The 18678-nt window shown below is 39.1% G+C and overlaps 1 protein-coding gene across 5 annotated transcripts in view; it reads right to left on the minus strand.

Moving 5' to 3' along the window:
* CRACD (capping protein inhibiting regulator of actin dynamics) overlaps nucleotides 1-18678 on the minus strand; it is a 108725-nt gene that overhangs the window by 13995 nt on the left and 76052 nt on the right. For 4 of the 5 annotated variants that reach the window (XM_020584747.2, XM_020584746.2, XM_020584745.2 and 1 more), the window contains 3 exons: nucleotides 11537-11672; nucleotides 1635-1799; nucleotides 315-383 (listed from right to left, as the gene is read on the minus strand). In XM_020584747.2, coding sequence (XP_020440336.2) covers nucleotides 315-383; nucleotides 1635-1799; nucleotides 11537-11656 — 354 coding nt within the window. In that variant the 5' untranslated portion in view covers nucleotides 11657-11672. Of the gene's footprint in view, nucleotides 1-314; nucleotides 384-1634; nucleotides 1800-11536; nucleotides 11673-13077; nucleotides 13569-18678 lie in introns of those variants that run through there. The other variant, XM_020584748.2, reaches the window with a different exon arrangement.

Below are 18678 nucleotides of genomic sequence, written 5' to 3' on the forward strand. Positions count from 1 at the left end.
GCATATGCTTATTGAATTACATGCAGACATAACAAAGTAGTAGAAGTGCTTATGAAAATTATGACTCTGTGATTAATACATCAAATAGAGGAATGCTGCAAGACTGGCAGAGACTGAGTCCTGCTGTTTCCTGCAATCAGCTCTTAAGATTTCTCAATCTTAGTTATTGCTTATTTACTATTTCCAAAACTGCACAGCATTCACAAAATATTGGATGATCAATCATGCAAAGTGTGAAAACAAAAACTGTCAGGCTTCTAATATCTAAAATTAGAGTGTAACTCAGTACAAACCAAGTGTAAAAGTTTTTTTACCTTTTCTTCCATTTCATGTCCTGCTCCAAGAAAATTCATTTTTCTCAAGAAATCTGGAGTGTCAGTGGACTAGGAAAGATTACCACAGACAAGTGTTAAAATGTAAAGGATCTAATAAATATGATACAAAGGACTTGAGAAGTCATGTATGTCAGAGTAGGATTTTTCCCTCTTTCCTATTGCTTCAGGACTGATGGATAAGCCATTCTTGTTTCTACATGCTCTGAGTTTCTCTTCACTGCTCCTTGAATCACTACTGTCTGTACAGCACTACAAAAGGCAAAATCTTCAGGCTTCCTTAACAAGATAATCAGGTTCCAAAACAAAAGAAAGAGCACAGCTTTGTAGGATTTTGATCAGGTCTTAATGATTTTATTTTCTCCTGACTTACACAATAAGGAAAAAATATACTAACCAGTTCAGGCATTACCTCCGCTGCAAGGAGTTTTAATTCCATGCTCTAGATGACTCTTTTTGCAGAGCTAACAGTCCCCCTACAGCCATGGAAGCCTGGAGACCTAGGACTCTTTAGCTATGGTCCCTCTCCAAGCCATCACAATGAGGAATTTTCAAGGCACAGAGGTTGAAGCAATATTCATCACACTCAGAAACACTGGTTTTAATCATTCTATCACAGTATTACTTCGTAACCTAATGTGTGTTGCGACCCCATTACACCACATGATTGTTACTATCAAGGCTAAAATCTCAGCTTCACAAATACAGGTAAAATGAAACCCAGAACTCTTGCCATTGATCCGAGTTACTCAGTCGGGAAAATCAGAAGTCACAAAGCAGCACAAGAAACCTGTTCAAAGTAGAGCAGCTCTATGTGGTCCTGGCCACCAATTTTTGACAGAAGCCACCCCATCCCCCAAGACCTGTGCAGATAGACATGCCAAGGAGTTACAAGGCCAGCAGATGAGACAAGCAGAAAACAAGCTGCACACTCTAATTTTGAAATTATTTTCATTTTTGGTACTTGATGCTGTGAACAACTTTCCTTGCTGGGAATTCCGTATTTTAAAATACTTTCTGTATCAGAAAAATTTCATATCTTCCAGCAACACTGGAACTGATGTCTGCATTGCTGGAAGTTCAGAGCAAACACTTGGACTGGTAATTCTGTTGTGACCTGGCTCAGGATGCCAAGAGTATGCTTCCCACCAGGCCAAGAAGTACAAGCTGAGAGATCCCTCCCACGTAAAACAGCCCACTGAGCTCTGCTACGCCTCACTGGAAACATCTGCTACACCTCAGTGAACTTTACTGCTTTAGTACTGCTCTAGTGCCACGGACATATCAGTTTAAAGTGCTTACTTTATTACTGCACTCTGAGATCACTGTATCCTGCTGGGTCTCCATCTCCGTGGGGCTGCTGAGCAATGCATCATCTTCTGTACTGGTGTTTGCTTCCCCCATTGTCCTCGCAGAAATTGTCATTTGTGGAGGCTGCCCAAATTTTATATTTTTGGCCAACTGTTGCTGAAGAACAAGAAAAATCAAACAAACAAACAAACAAAATAGGTATTTATATTATGAGCAAAACAAGCCAAGTCCAGCAAGTGCCCCTTCTCTGCCTGAAAGCTGCACAGAAATATTCTGGGAAACTTCTGACTCTGGACCAAAAAAAAAAAAAAAAACCCCACCCTGAGGCTCACATTGTTGCAACATGGTGGGCACCCCCTCTTCTTTCTCCCCAAAAGATGACTAAAGTGAGGGATTTGCTACATGATTTCTGATTTTGGATGATCAATTCAAATTCTTGACAGTGTTGCCAACTTTTGAAAATTTACTGGGAAAACTTAAATCTTTTTAAATCTATGTTCTAGGTTAAGACTTTGTTCAGAAAAGCTAATTATGAAGCCTTCTTGTTGTGAAGAAATAAGCTTATGAGCCAAGTGTACACTGAGAAACTAAAACTACCCCAAAAGGCAATCTTCTTCTTTTCTAGCCCCTAAAACCTGCATGTCATGCATTTGCATTTCTAAAAGGTATCCTTATTGTAATGTATAATCGTAAGTTTTACATGTTGAGGGTTTAGCACAACCCTGCCTTAGAGAGGCAAATTCTCAAAGCAGGGGAAACCCAGCTCTTTTAGATGCTTGATCTCATAGGAAGAATACACAAACTCATGCTCACAAGCGCTGCCACTCACTGCTGTTGCACAGAGGAGTTTAGGCAGGGGACATGCAGCAGGTGAATGGATAAAAAAGCTTTCCCACCATTTATTTTGCATGTTGAAGCAATCTTCTCTCAAAGGTTACAAGGAAGTACTCTTGAATTACATCAAGCGTAAGATGATTAAAATAAGAAGCATACACTGTGTGTCCTCTAGCAGGGTAAGTTAGAAAAATTGCAGCCCTGGCTACTGCAGACACATACCATACAGACTTCAAACGTGAATTTTTTGAAAAGAGAGAAGAAATTCTCTAGAAGGAGCAAATGGAGCAAGGAACATTTATTAATATATTCTTTTACTGAAATATTTCAGGGAATCATTCTCAATTCGGAAGGAAGGGACCGTGGAGTTATTTTCCCGCTTTGCTGTTTTTCAAGGACAGAAAATTCTCCAAAGGAGATCTCCGATCTTTGTCTTGTGGTACTATGAACAAGTAATTCAACTGTGCAGCTTCTATTCAGTGAAGATGTCAGGTACTTACACAGTCCTCTGACATGAGTTTGCTGCTGAGAACTGTAGAAGATTGGAGTAAATAGTAGGTAAAACAAAGATATTTTTTTTTTTTTTTTCCTATAGCATAGAATCAGTAACATGGCACAGGTGAGGAGTTGTTAAGGAAAGATATCCTCTAAAAAAATTCAGGTCAGATTAGTCTTTCTTGCCATCTTTCCCAGTGGCCTAGACTCCTATATCAAGTTTATCCATATTATCCCAAAAACATTAACAGATTTCTGTATTGGACCATTAAAACAAAAATTACATGCAGAAACTCCTCATAATCAGGTCATCAAACTAGAATAGCTTTTCTCAGTCTCCTCATTGAGTCAGAGCTAATTATTTATGCCCATTTGAATTTTGGCAGAAAGTAGTGAAATCCGTATCATAAAGCGTTTTGGCATAGCGGGCAGTTCTGAATGGCAGACTTTTATTCCCACCTGGATTGCTGGCATAATCTAAAGGCAAGGGTTTCATCAAGTCCTTGCAGGCTTTTATGTTGGCAGTGCAACTCTTTGAATTGAAATCTCATGTGCTTCTGTTGTGTACACTGAAGCTGGAGTGGGCAAAATGGTCTGTATGAGATAGTGTGAGGCCTTTAATTCTTCTCTATTCCTGCAGGCCTTCTGATGCCAGAAGAAAATTACTTCAGAAAAAATTCTTAATTTGATAATGTGTTTTCTAAGTTGAGATAACTCCTTTCTTCTTCCTGAAGTCGTATTCCTAGACAAATAATTCTCCTGGGCAGAAAAGTGGAACTATCCACATTACTGAGCAACCACCCAGGAAGCTAAGGATCTGTGCATCTGTTCCATGGTGAGAACATGCACACACTGACATATTGCTTGCAGTGTGTTTTAGAGGAAGGGATGTGTGTTACCCTTTTGATCTTCTGACAAGTTCTTGATGTAAGTGTGTGTGCAATACAAGGTGGGAGTTCGCTGACGGAGCTGTTGTGGAGAAAGTCTGTGCTTGAAAAAGAATGGCCTTTTTAATTATCATCAAGCGTGCTTGAGGGCTCCGCTGTAAAAATGTGGCTTTCTGTATTTAAAAGTTTAAAATGTTATTTTCCTGGTATTTCCAAGAAATATACTATCTCCAATATTTATGGACTGCACACAGTTGTGACTGTGTTTTGGTTTTGGGTTTTTTTTAATTGTTTCCAAACTTTAAAGTTTGTTTGCTCAGACTTGCATAAATTAGTTTGAAGATTGAGGAATAAACTCTAGTAACCCTCACCCTTCCAGGACAGAAGGCACTTCTCTGTGTTATTTATTTATTGGCCTTTTTTGGAACAAATTTAGCTTAAAAACCAAAAAGCTCCACTAGCAGTTCTCCACTGGCCATTTTCTTTCAGTGCATTCTAATCTCCAAAACTGACACTAAATACCAAATGACCAAATGTCAAAATCTCAAATAGCTCATTGTAACTACTGAGCAAATTTATTCTTATTGCTTTAAAGAGTAATGCTAAACCTGCTCCTTGGTCTTTTTTAGAATGTGCTTATAATGTAACTACAATGCAATTACTCTTTCAGAAAAATTTCACACTGACACATTTTCTGCCTGGTCAATCATAAAAATTCTAAAAATGCATCATCCATGAAAGAAAATAAAGCCTCTCAAATTTACTTGAGAGAACACTCAGATAGTCTAGCCCAGAGATGGAGAGATACATCAATTTAAGATGCAAGACCTCTGAAAAGAGGCCATAATCCCTGAAAAGGAGAATCTGCTTTAAATTTCTCAAAAGTTTCACTGAGACATATATTTCTGAACACATAACTATAAATCCTCTGTAGTTAAGAATTCCCTGTGCTGACAGTATGTGGATGATAGTCGCCTAAGGAGAATGATTTTCAATGCCAGTCACTAGAAGTTGCAGGCATGGCATTTTGTTCTTCTGCCATTGCACAGTCATGTCTAAATACTCTTTTGAAAAATCTCTGCAGATGCATATTGGGCTCAGTCAAAGGACCTTGGTCTCTTTTGGTTTGTACAAGACTTTTAATTTAGCAGCCAGAAACCACCATCTTGTTCTGAAATCTGTTGACTAGAAGCAGAAGGAAAGAAATAAACTTTTCATGCCTGCACCTCCCACTTCCAGCCTTATCAATTCCAGTGGGCATTCCCGGTCCCTCAGTTTGCAGCCAGTCGACAAACATTTCCACAGGACTTGCAAACCATTCTCAGCACCAAAACAGCACAGCTACCACACACAATACCTATACCATGAAGCAGGGGCCCAAGACACCGCTCACAGGGGAGCTTTAGGACGAGATCCAGGCCAGGTTTACCTCATCCACTTTTTTTTTTTTTTAAGATCCATGAAGTTTCTGTAAGATTCCTGATATTTTTTCTATTTACACACAACCCGTGTGGCTATCAGTGCTATAGTGAGGTAAGGGCAGGGCTGCACATCTAATACAGGCAAATAAATAGTAGGAATTTAGAAAAAAAATTCTAAGTTTGCACTCATCGAATGTTTAAAATCTTCCTTGGTAACTGGACATGACACAGACCCACTTCTATTTCATGCAAAATAATTTGCTAAAATGTGATACTATTTAACTGACACCAGCCTCTCATTAATAACTTAAAGAATAAAGCTTCTAAGTAAAATTGTTCCATGTTGTCTAGCACCTGCAGCAAATAAAAAAAACCACTGACTTTCAAAGCACTCTTTGCATTTGCATAGGAAATGCCACAGAACAAGTTTTCCATATTAATTGGCAAAGAGCCCAGATCAGGCTGTACATCTCCTGTCTCGCTCCCATTTGGCTCCTCTTCTGTGTACATGCATGTACTTGCATGTGTGTTGGATTCAGGCCCCTGAAACCACACCATTCTTAGGGCTTCACGCCTGGAGTGAATCCAAAACTACATCTGCTGAGCTGCTTATTCTGTTCAGTTAAAAATCATTAAAACAGAGTGTACAATTTCAGCTGGCTTACAAGAAATGCTGGTCATGTTTTTCCTTCAACTCAAATATCTACTCTTCATGTCTGTTTGCAATGCCTAAATATAATGAAACTTAAATGAAAGTAAGTCTTTTAGTTATATATGAATGAAAAATAATGACTTAATTAATACTTGTCCTAAAAAGAGTCGCACTGTTGAAGTTCCACTTGGTCCTGTACAGTCTCTCAGAATGACCCAAAAATCAAATGCCTTGGGAATACGTAAGAACAGGGTGAGCCCGTACTGAGATGTTACTTGTAAATGCTCCAATGACTTGTGGCATCTGAGGAACGTTTATACAGTCCAACTTTGCTTAAAGAAATATTTGTTTTGGTTTGGAAGTATTACTAGTTTCAACTGTTGCTCATATGTTCTCATGCTGTGAAAGACTGAATAATTATCCCCTATTCATTTTATCAATTCCACTCATGATTTCAGGCATCTATCATATTCTCTCTTATAATTTCTTTTCTAGGCTCAAAAGAGAGTTCACCTAATTAACGGTGAACTATGGAAGTGAGTCCACTTCTTAACCCAAACAGGAAAATCTGCAGCAAACTAAACAAATTAAAGAACCCCACATAAGCTTTTTTTTTTAATCAAAGCAAGAATAAACTGGAAAGCATCATGTGAAAAGTTGTACTGGTATAGCTGGAGGCTTTAGAAAATAATCCAGGTGTAAAATTGACATAGAAACATATAGAAAATTAGGAAAAGAACAAGTATTAGCACAGATATTTTGGATCTAAGATGCAGGGAGGAAACTATTCCACTCTCCATTGCTGGAGCAGCATGTGGTTAGTGGCATTACACTTGAAGAAACTTTTGATTAAGAAAAGAACTATAAACTCAGTTTATACAGCAAAAAGAATTTTCCAATATGAGGAAAACAATTAGGCCGTAGTGGCACTAGGAAATACTGGCAACAAAGAAATTAATTGTAAGAAATAAAAAGCTAGGCAATCATGCAGTGAAAATTCACTCCCAATTCTGAAAAAGTCAGAGCATCAGGGTAAAAAATATAGCTTCGATGTTTGAAAAATGGCTTTGTAGCCTTGTTGAGATCTGGGCAATAACAAACAGAAGATACATTAGGAGTGGCTGGTAGAATACAGACGTGCAATGCACAGTGAGGGAAGCACTGGCTTGGTCATTAGCTAAGGTATGCTAATGACTAAAAGAAATGCAATCCAAAACTGAACAGTCAAAAGGTCTGACAAGAAGAAAATGATCAGGGTCATTCATCATTACAAAATCAGGGAAATGTGAATTTTAAAAGTGGTCCTTTTGTATTTGACAGAGAAGTTGGGATTTACAAAAAATGTTTTATCATAACTAATATCTGTATAATAAATAGGTGTTTTATACCTTTACAGAACAGAGGGTTTGTTTTAAACTGCATGGCCACATGAAATGAAAAGGTTGTAACCCAGTAGTTCCTAAAGGCCATAAGCCATATGTCATAGTCAATCTTTAATATTTCTTGCAGCTGACTGCTGCAACTGCACGGATGCCAGATGACCCAAGATAATTTCAGTGAAGGCAAGAAGTGGAGAACAAAGGCAGTAGCAGTTCCACACCATGGTATCATCACAGCAAATGGGAGAGAATAGTGTAGACCCTTCAGGAAACTAATGTTTTAAACAAGCTTTCATTTTACTTGCTGCAGTTTTTATAAGTCTGAAATAAAAACTGCCTTCTGTTCATTTGCTGGCCATTCCTGGCAAATATCAGAGGTAGGAAGAAGAGTCACAGGTACAAAATGTCAGGAAGTAGTTCTAAGACACTTCGATGGGAGGAGTAAAACCAACCCACTAACCTCTGAAGGGGAAGGATGTAAAAAGAAGCTCCAAGAGTTGGGTTGAGTTTTTTTCTGACACGCTGTTAGATTTACATTTTAAATATTCCTTGTGTCTCATTCACAGCCCTGTATGACAAGCAAAGCAACAGAACCCCAGAAACCAAAAGAATTCAGTATTAAGAGTACCAGTGCCTGTGTACCACCTCTTGGTGGGAACAGGTTCAGGCTGGCTTTCTACACTGTATCTTAAAAACTAGGTAATGATAAATCTCAGCAGTTCCAAAGGACAGGGAAAAGACTGCTTTTACGATACCAGATGGCTTGAGCGAACACAAAATAACTTCTGGTTACAAAAAGGCTATTGGAAGTTTATGAGAGGTAAATTTCTCAGCCTGACTTCTAGCACACAGTAAAACCTTTGAACACGACCAAATCCATTTTCAGAAAGCATGATAAGATGAATACTGCTAATCTGAAAATCAATAAAATCAAATGAGGGCAATTCCAGGAAGAACTAATTAACCTTTCAGGCATAATTAGAAGGAGAGAATTCCCACAATAAGCAGCTGAACCAGTGCACACGCTGGCCAGCTGCCCAGACTACTACAGTAGTTTGCACCATTACACAACATTTTTTGTAGGTTCATCAACACTCCAAAGTCAGCAGAAATGCAAGGCAAGAAGGAAGAAACACTGGTAGACCCCAGAATGAGATCCAGCACCATCAGTATTAAATGTCTTGCATTGCTCTTCTGACTTCAAAACCCTTTTCACCACGCTGTCTCTTAGGTTTGTAAGCATGGGGACTTTTCCAAAAACAGATTTAAGTTTTCCAGGAACATTTACTGTACCACCTCAGAAAGAAAAGTCCTGAAAAGGGTTAAAATCTGCAGAGCTTTTGATCTCCATTTGCAATGCAGCAAGTTTAGAATCAGCACAGGGCACAGAATCCTGGCAACAACTCTTTACTGAAGAGTAACTTGCCAGGTAAAAGGAAACAGGAAGTGATGTGCTACCACCCTGACATTCAAGCCTGGCAAAACCACAGTAATGCTGGTAGGATAGCAAAGACTTGGGACTCGGAGCTGGCCACGGAATTGCCTTTAAGGAGTAGAGTACTTTTCAGAAGAGAGGACTGTCTCCTCTTATTCCACCACTTTAAAAAATACAGATGTTCCCAGTTGGAGTTAGCTTGCAGAAGGATTTCAAAGTAGATACAAGCTTCTGGTATCAGGAGACGGAGTATCAACGTTTTCTGTGACTGCACAATCACACGGAAAACACTGGCTCATAGAATACTACAGCAGGAAAAAAGGATGGGGTATGGAGTGCATAAAACTTTCAAACAGGAATGATAGTCTAAATAACTCATCAGACCTGGAACTCAACTCTAAGGTCAATCTAAAAATGTGCAATGGGATTTTGGCAAGATTTTGTCCTAAAACTCAGGGAACAGTTGCAGAAATCATGGGTAGGGAAATTGGAAAAGTTATATGGTGGGCAGCAATTTTTGAAGATACAAGACGTGGTCCTTAGGCTTATTCTAGGGAGGCTTTCCATGGGTTTACAAAAAAAAAATCTGTGGACATTTAGATGAACATATAATTTCTGTGTAAACATGTAAATAATTAAAAGTGTCATTTGCAATCTATTATGCATTTCTTTTCTGAATGAATGAGTTGCTCTCACCATCATTAGCAGAGTTGGAAAAGGAATCTGGTATGTTACAGGCTGGGTTCCAGCTACACTAAAATGACAAAAATGAACTACCATCCTTCAATTTTAAATAAAAAGGCAAGCATATTTTTTACATCAAGCAGCTGAAACAATACTGTCTCTTAAAATCATGCAAGGAACCACTAAAAAAAGGCTTATGCAAAGTTCATATGAGCAAGAGAGTATCACTGGCTATTTATTTTGTGACTTTCAAGGGTGATATTTTGCTCCAATTTTCTTGATTTAGCATTTGCTTAGTGAACATGGTTGTTACCATATGGCATTAACTATACTTTTTATCAGGTTTCTTAGTTTAGCAAAGGCAATAATTTCCATTGGGCATTTCAAGCTGAGTTTTGAAATGAGAGAAGCCACACCTCTGGAAGTGAAAAGTTATTCAGAGAAAAGCTAGTATATGGAAGCCAAGAACACAAATCCAACAGATAGGGAGGGCACAGCTCCCTGAAGGAGTCGGTGGGCTTTGTAGGACACTGCAGGACAGGCCCACATACCTCATGTCTTTACCCAGAGTCAGCAGTCATTTTAAATGTAATGGTTTCCTGGGAAATAGCATGCACTCAATCTACCTGACCTGAGGAAATTTAAGCTGAAAAACAAGCACAGAGGAATTGGAGATGTCCTAGTGTGGTTTCTGCTTCGGAGTTCATCCACAGTCAGCATGGCCAACACTGTGCAGGTGCTCTGTCTGCTGACAGCACCAGGCAGGAAGCAGGAACAATTCCATTCTGAAGGTCAGAGCTGTCTAATGTGCATGATCTCTCACTCACCAAAAAAGATGGATCATGGGTAGACTTCAGAGGTAAAAGAAATCAATGATATTTTACTGGTCATCTTCAGGGTAACAGCACTTGCACAGCATTAAAAATTTATGAGCATTCTGACAGGACATGAAAGCATCCTGAACACTGAAGTGCAGTGTGTTTCTGAAGGACAGCTCTCTCAAGGTCTAGAAAGGCGTAAAGCTGGGAGTCTTACATACAAGGTGATGCCTTTTCCTGGTCTTAAAATCAAGAGTCAAACACAGTTAGAAGGGAAAAAGGGGGTTTTCATTGATATTTATTTTAAGGATCCTTAGGTGCACTACATCCAGGTCAAATGCACCGAAATGCACACCACAATGCACACCCCCAAAAGATCTGGTCTAACATTATAGGTCTTACTAATTAGCTGATCTATCAAAGATTCCCCAATGAGAGGCTCGAATGAGCCCCCCTCCCCAAGGAACCTTCCACTGGATGGTTCTATCTTGGTTTACAGAATGTGTCCTGGAGAGGACCTTCGGGTCTGGGGCATACTAACCCCCTACCTATGAAGCTTCTAAAATGTTTAGTCTCTTAGCTGAACAAACAAGTCCAAGAAGGTAGGCAAAAAGCACTAAGAATACAGAAGTTGTAAAGAGGTATAACAGGGGTATAAAGGAAAAGGAAAAAAATTATCATGTCACCAAAGGAGTAGAGCAAAAAATTAGTTCAAGCACTAATGGGAGAGAGTTCTGGAAAAGAAGGGAAAGCAGATCATGTAAAGCTCTTTAGAAGCTAATACCCAAATGTGTTGTTTATGCTTTGGAGAGATAAAAAAATCCACCTTCCACAAAAACCATTGAAAGTGCAGTGAGAAAAAGGAGGAAAAAAACCCCAAACTTATAAATACATAATTAAATCGGCTTTGCAAAGAAGTCTCACTCTGCATGCCATTCCCTGCCCTCAACACAGCCTTCATTTTTTCTCTCATTACCACATTTGTAGGACTTAGGCGTACACATCAGGACACACCAAAACCATGAGTCCAATTCACATGAGTCCCACAGGCGCAGACGTTTCTGCAGATATGTTTACGGCATCAGTGCTGTACATTTCAAGACCAAAACCTGGAACTTCTGCAGATTATCTGAATGACATACAATGGCTTTTGGCCAGAGAATTTAACATGGCTGAGAAACTGCCCCAAGGATACTGGAAAAGCAACCCACCTTTATGCACATTTAACATGTTCTGGAGACCATTTTCCACCACATTTTAAATATTTTTCCCACTTATAATTTCTTACCTGAAGAATTTTGACTTTTCCTAAAACGTTCTCCTGTGACATTGCTTGAATGGCCTGTTCACTCTCTGCTCTCCCATCAGGTATGAAAATACTGTCATGGGAAAAAGCTCGACTGCCCATAGAATAATGGGAGGATCTGTTAAAAAAAAACAGTTAACAAGTAAATAAGCACTGCAATTAATTTGTGGGAGTGACTCTTCATATCATAGTTGTCCTGCTGTGTGGATTTTCCCTCCCTCTTGTCTTCTACATAAAAGCTTCGTACATTCTCAGAATAGAGGTATCCAAACACGTCTGGTTTTCAGAAGTTTAATGGAGGTTCATGATTCCTTTATAGACAGACTTCCTCCTTGGAAGGACTTAGAGTTGTGTGTTTTTAATAGGCGTGTTGAGAAGCTCAATCGATTTTGCTTGTAAGTCTCAAATCTAAATGTTACTTTCAGGATACAGAGTAGATGATAATGATGTACACATTGCCAGACTGCATATCTGAGGAAGTGCATTCGTGCTTAGTCCCACTGCTTGGGACACAGTGTCACTCCTGGTCAAAGAAAACAGCAGGTGCCAAGCAAAGGGAGCTTGTAACACAAAAAGAGGTATTGCAGTGCAGTAACCCCCTTCTAAAGAACTACCTTCTTTAGCTGATTGCTCAGCTCTTCCTATCGCCATGAGCATGATCACACTGACAATAAAAGGTTATCATCAAACCCCAGACTGCTAAGAAGCTTACTGCACCAAGCTGTGTGTCCTTGATCAGCCACAAAGAGCGAGAAATGCTCGTGTGTTGCTGCTAACCTGAACACTGATGCCAAGGAGGAGGGTGTGTCACGAATGAACCAGTTATATGGCTCTGATTGAAATCCACAGGTAAAGGGATGAAACAAAAAGAGGTTTAATTTACCAGGAATCATTCTAATGAATTTAGTTCCAAGAAAACTTAGCATTAAATTAAAAAAAAAAAAAAAAAAAAAGGCTTGTGGTTGTTACTTTGGGGTTTTGGGGGCATGCTGAGGGAAAAATGTACGAGTTTGAAAGTCATGTTTTGTCTCACCTAGAATATTCCATGGTAAGTGAAAAGCCGGTAATCTAAAGTCATGATAAAAGCCACAATAAAAAAACCTGAACAACTGAGAGTTCCTAAATCTCTCCTTTTAATAACCTGTTGGCAACTCCATAGAACCCATTTATAGTTTCCGAAAACTATCTGGAGGGGAAAAAAAAGAGAGTTTTGATGGAGATCTATCCAACATAACCTTCTACATATGATAAAAGCATTATAAACAAATATCTCAGCAAAAGCAAGGAAGATGATTCTTCCAGAGAGAGGTGTAAGTAAAACAACAAGAAAAGTTAAAGTTTCACATATTTAAGAAGATCAGTATATTATCTTTTCTGCCTTTTAAAATGTGCTAATTGTTCACTAAGTGTTCAAGATATTTCTATTCATACTTTGGAAACAAGTAAGTTGGGAATGTATTTATTACATTTCCATCACCTTTTTCCCTGGGGTATTTTAAGTAAAAACAATAATCTTTTCTTACCAAGGGAGATGTTACATAGGGCTGCATAACGTTGTTGTAAATGATTCGATGATAGACTATTCTTGACTTTTATAGCAGAATTTTTCTTAGAGGTAACCTGAAAATAACAGGATAGAAAGTCCCCCAAACCCTCTCTCTTTCTCTCATTTATATATAAAACACTTTTGCACTTACAAAATAATCCATCCAATTTTTTGGGGAGAACACACACAGTTCTCTGAATCATTTCATCTTCCATACAATCACAGACTAACTGAAAAACTACTTTTCATCCAGATTAATATTTGAGCAACTTGCTTCATTTGAAACAAACCAACAAACAATCAGGCAAAGAGCTGGTCAATATTCTACAACATTTTTAGCCATGGAAAAAGAGGAACATTTAACAGGTGCTATATTCTATGTTAGACTTTTTTTTATAAAACCCACAACTTGATTGCCTCTGGTTAAAGGTAATACACCTTCTTCTAGAAACCTTTCATTAGAGAAATCATAAAAGTAAGTATATTTTTAAACCCTCTTCTAAAAAGGTTTCTATACCGAAGCACCGTGACTCAGCCTGTACACAGAGCTGTGGGAAAATCGCATGGCATTGAAATACCTCTACCTTGCTTGGCCAGCCAGGAATCAGCCAGTGAACCACAACTTGAGAAATGTCCCTTATGCAGAGACGAATTCCTAGCAGGCCTGGAAATGAATGGTTTGACATGAAACGGAGTGAAAGCTGGCTTTTCTCATATAATTGTGTAGATCTGAATGGAAAGCTCCATCATTGCATTCAACAAGGTGGGAAGGAAACATGCAAAATCTGACAAACTAGCCCACGGCAACTGCGTTTGCGCTGTTCAGTGTGTGAGCCTGCAGCAGGTGCAGAAGGCAAGGTCAGTGGGAACTGGTTGTTCACTATTTACCTTTGAGCTGAGACATCTGCTGAGGATCCATAGTCCAGGTCATATTGTTCTCCAGAGAGGATCCCTTCTCAAATACTTTTCCAGCAGTGCTGTGGCTCAGATACTTGTGGTTTTGTCTCACAGCTACTCACTGTGCATACAACACTATTCACCCCTTTTGCTGTCCAATGGGTTGGGCTTCTCATACTTTAAATCAGATACCTCATGTATATTTGTGTTGTTTGTTACAACTAATTAGTAGGCAAGGGTTGCAATTCAGGCACCAAAGAGTTCAGTGACTTGTTTGGAAGTTGTTCTTGACCTTAGTAATGAGTTCTTTAAAATTGAAGTTGGGAGCAGCCAATATACAGCATTGAAACTGAACAAAATTTGCCAGCAGTTCAAACCCCAAAACTGCAGTTGACCAATAGCAGGAATGCTCTGACTGTAGGAATTGCCTGATAAAATCTGAATCTCTGAAATGGAAGAAAAGAGCAACTGCTGAGGTCAGTTCTGGTGGATTGCATAGGACATGGCTGTGAGTGAAAATCTTCCCCACTCTGCTGCAGAGTTGAGGAGACTTTTAGGGATCTAGTCTCTCCTCCTGCCTGCAAACTTGCTAAAATTTCATTTAAAGCTTCCCTTGGGAACACCAGGTCACATGAAGCCGCTTGGGAGCTCTATGTGACCTGCAGCCATAAGTACATCATCACTGAAAATCCAAACCAGTCTTTGACAAGTGCCCACAATGGTACCAGTGGCAGGTCAGGACCATGCTAAGCAATTACAGCATGCCCAGCATTCTCCCAGCTGCTCTATCTGTCTCTCTCTCTCCCCTCATGACAAGGCACCACACATTTTTGTTTCATAGAGCTGAGGACAAGCATATCTGAAAGGTTTTGTCCATTTTTGTTTTCTTATTGACTTGATAATAAAACGAACATACTCCAAATCGTCAGAACACATGAAACAGTCACAAGAAACCCCACAGTGAATTAATGGCAGACTACTCTCTACTCTACCCCTTCAAAATGCTCTGCAGATACACTGAATATTTCAGAAGTGGGTGAATGAGCAATTCTGCTAGCCACATGTCCAACAACTGGTAAAAATAGTTTAAGAATTTTGTTTAAATGTCTATGTAGGCTAAAGAACATCGGAAAAAAGATATTCACACATGGTAGTAACCTAGTTTCTTTTATAGGCAAGTTTAAATAGCAGTTAAGGTGATTTCCAAGGTACTTGTACTCTCTGAAAGGTCTCTTATTTTACTCCCTTGGAGCCCACAATCCTTTCATATTTTCCCAGTTGTGAATTTGACAGATTATATCACAAAGGTCCTTTTTCCACCTCTTTTTTTCACTTTGCTCATGTTCTACTTTTGGAAAGAATGAATTTCTTTTAAGTCATAGTACAGTATGAATAATTGAGTTTCCTTTGCTGCTACCCATCCCTGAAGTTTTTCTCAGAAGTCTTTATACAATAACATCCTCACAATCCACATTTACAGACTGTTCTCCCTTTGATTAAAAGGCATGTCAATATCAGGAGTGGATTTCAATAAATTCGCAGTATGACAGAGATATGGGCTACAGTCATAGCCATGGCTAAAGGTATTAGAGTTTCAAATTGCCATATCACTTCCAAGAGATGTGGGAAAACAGGGGCATCAGTTTATGAGCACTTCTGTTGATAATTCCAGTGATGACACTTCAGAGGCTGTTTGTGCTGAAAATAATTGAATCATCATCTGACTCACTTTCAGAAACCTGACTAAATTACATTAATTATGGATGTGCTATATCAAAATACAAAGCACTTTAAAATACAAAATCCTTAACGATGTTCTCTCTGAAGGTTTGTTGCAACCCAAGTATCATGTTCCAGTTTCAATTGCAATACACAAATTTTCAGAACTAATTTTTTCGTACTGAGAGCAAAGTTAAATTTCATTTGCTCTTAGAGTTTTCTTTGCCCCACTTGCGTCCCTCTCCAGATTCCTGAGATAGATTGGAATACTTGGTTTCTCAGTGAAACTAAGAACATCCTTTTCACCTTCTTTTATTAGGATGAAATTTTCAAGAACTACTACATTTTTGAGAATGTATGAGGGGCTCTGTGGTGCATGCAGAATTTGCACAAAAAGAGTGCACCAGGATTTGTCTTTCTCTTGAGGGTACCCCAGGAGCATAAAAGTATAGCAGAGCCAATCATCCCACAGGATTTTTACAAATGATGAAACCAGCAGGGTCAAGTGGGTGGGAAATAGAGTGAGAATATGAGGACCACACCACATCTTGATCATGGAGATAACTGGATTCCTAGCCCATGTATAACTGTGTTTAGCTGTAAAAAGAGTTGCTTCAAATACACCTCATCCATACCTAGGTTTTTTTGCACAAAATTAATATGCTTCCCAGATTCCTTGTTTAACTCAACGCTGATAAATTTCCCTGAAACAGGAGAACGCCTTCTGCTGTATTTTGGAGTTCTGGAAGAACCCCAAAAAACTGCAGGTAAACCACATTATATAGATACTGGAAGTATCATAGCCTTAACACATATATATGCGACTTTGGCTTGCAAAGCCCCTCTTTCCATCATTCATTCTTGCTGAGGTGTCTGAGTGTGCTGAGAAACTAGGAAATGTGAAACAAATCCCTCACAGTAGGATGGGACCACCCTGAGCTTACAGGAAAAGTCTTACTCCTCTCCCATGAAAAGCAGCAAATAGAGACCCTCTTTGGACCCTCCCTCAATCCACTGCTATGGATCTATTTAGGATGCAATTTTCCATCAGTTCTAGGTACCTCAAGTCAGGACTAGGTGAGGTATCACACTTTCTCTCTGTATCCTCCTCTCCATGTGTTCCCATCACTTCTTTTGTGCCATTGGTCATTGCTCACATGGAACAATTCAGAGAGATGTTCTGGTAACTAGAATAACCAAGCACCAAAAAAAAAAAAAGTTCCCCCAAAACATCAGAACTCAAAAATCCACACAAATTCCTGATTCGGCTGAGCAAATTCTGACACAAGTTTCCATGCTAGCTGCATAACTAGAGAGCTGTTGGAAAGAGTCAGACACCAGTCAATATTTATTGCTGTGGGACTGCACCCTTAACTATATCAGAGCATGTGCAGGAACCATTTTGCACAGAATACAAGGTTATTGTATTGACACTGGTGGCTACAATGTTTTTAGACCCCATTTTTCTCCAGAGCAATTTCTCCTCTTAAAGGCAAATGTGTGATCCTTAAAAGAAGGGAAGCTTTTCCAGCAAGGAGCACTGAGACCTTGGCTCTTATATAATCCCATGTTGGTGCATTACTGAAGTACAGAAATCTCACACCACCAGTTGCTTCTTCGGTGTGTCATAAATATTCCTCCCACTCTGATATTAAAGAGTTAGAAATAGAAACTGGAAAATAAAGGGAAAGAATGAGTTGTTCTGTTCTTTTATGTTTGTAGAGACCGACTCCAAAAAACCCAGAGTCCCATGACTTTCACTCTTTTAGATTTCCATTAGAAACCAATTCTGTAATTGTTAAAGATCAAAGTCAACTTTTTAACATAAAGCCATTTTTAAACAATAAAAAAATTAAAAAGCATGCAAAGCAAGAATGAATTTGGTTTAGCCAGGTTTGACCCTTCATATAATCTCTTCAAAGGAAACTGAGAGCCACTTCCCAGAATAGGGCCTGAGGGAAATGACAAGTGCAGTGATAGGTTGCCTCTACTTAATGTTTTGTTTTAAAAAAGAAATCTGATTCAATGTTTTGCATCTCCCATGAATGTCTCCAGGGCAGCTAGAGATGAAAAACATAAATTGCATTTTCTAGTCATTCCAGAGATGCATTAATACTGTAATAGAGAAAAAATGGATTGTTGTTCTGAGCTATATTTTCAGTGTCCTCTTTTTATCTGCTGGAAGAGAGTTTTGGTTCTAACTCACGCCTGGATGGGGAATATTGTATGCTGCAACATAATTCTGAGTTACAGCTGTGCTTAGACAGCACATGGCTTCATTGAATTAACAAACCCATAAACATGGGCCTCACAATCTGAACAGACAAAAGAGAGACATTATTAACAGGGAATTAGTTTCGTAAAGTAAATTTAGGGATTATTTCTGCATTCATTCTTAATATATATTCATATCACCTTCAGGAACAGTTGAATTTCAGGGCACTAACTCTGGGAAAACTGCACAGTCCCCTTGTTATGACCCACCTGAGTCCCACTGATGCCAGTGATCAGTTGTGCAGCCTCACTGACAGCAGCCCTGCTCTTTTCAAAGATATCACACAACATTATCTTATACAAAGCTCCAGTCTGGTGTCATCAGGGGACCTGGAACCTACAAGCTTACCATAATTTTATTTTTCTTAGAAGTAGAGATCAAGGCTAACTTTAAGTAGCTGATGCATCATGCTAATAATCTAACGAAAATTATTGTCATTAGGGGCATAAAAATTAACCATGGGAAGTATCAAGGCCCTGAGTGCACTAATAAGCTCTAATGTCCCCAACCAGCCTCATCTGGAGCCTCCACCCACACACATGGGTTCAGGAGCTCTATTTAAGGTCACACTTGAGGCTTTGGTCCCTGCCTGAGCCATGCTGGAGAAGTGCTGGTCTCCAGCTCAGACACATCTGTGCCTGGCCATGAAGACCTTTGATCCAGACCTCAGTTTGTAGACCATTTTCC

This window comes from Corvus cornix, chromosome 4, assembly GCF_000738735.6.
Source record: "Corvus cornix cornix isolate S_Up_H32 chromosome 4, ASM73873v5, whole genome shotgun sequence".
Taxonomy (NCBI): domain Eukaryota; kingdom Metazoa; phylum Chordata; class Aves; order Passeriformes; family Corvidae; genus Corvus; species Corvus cornix.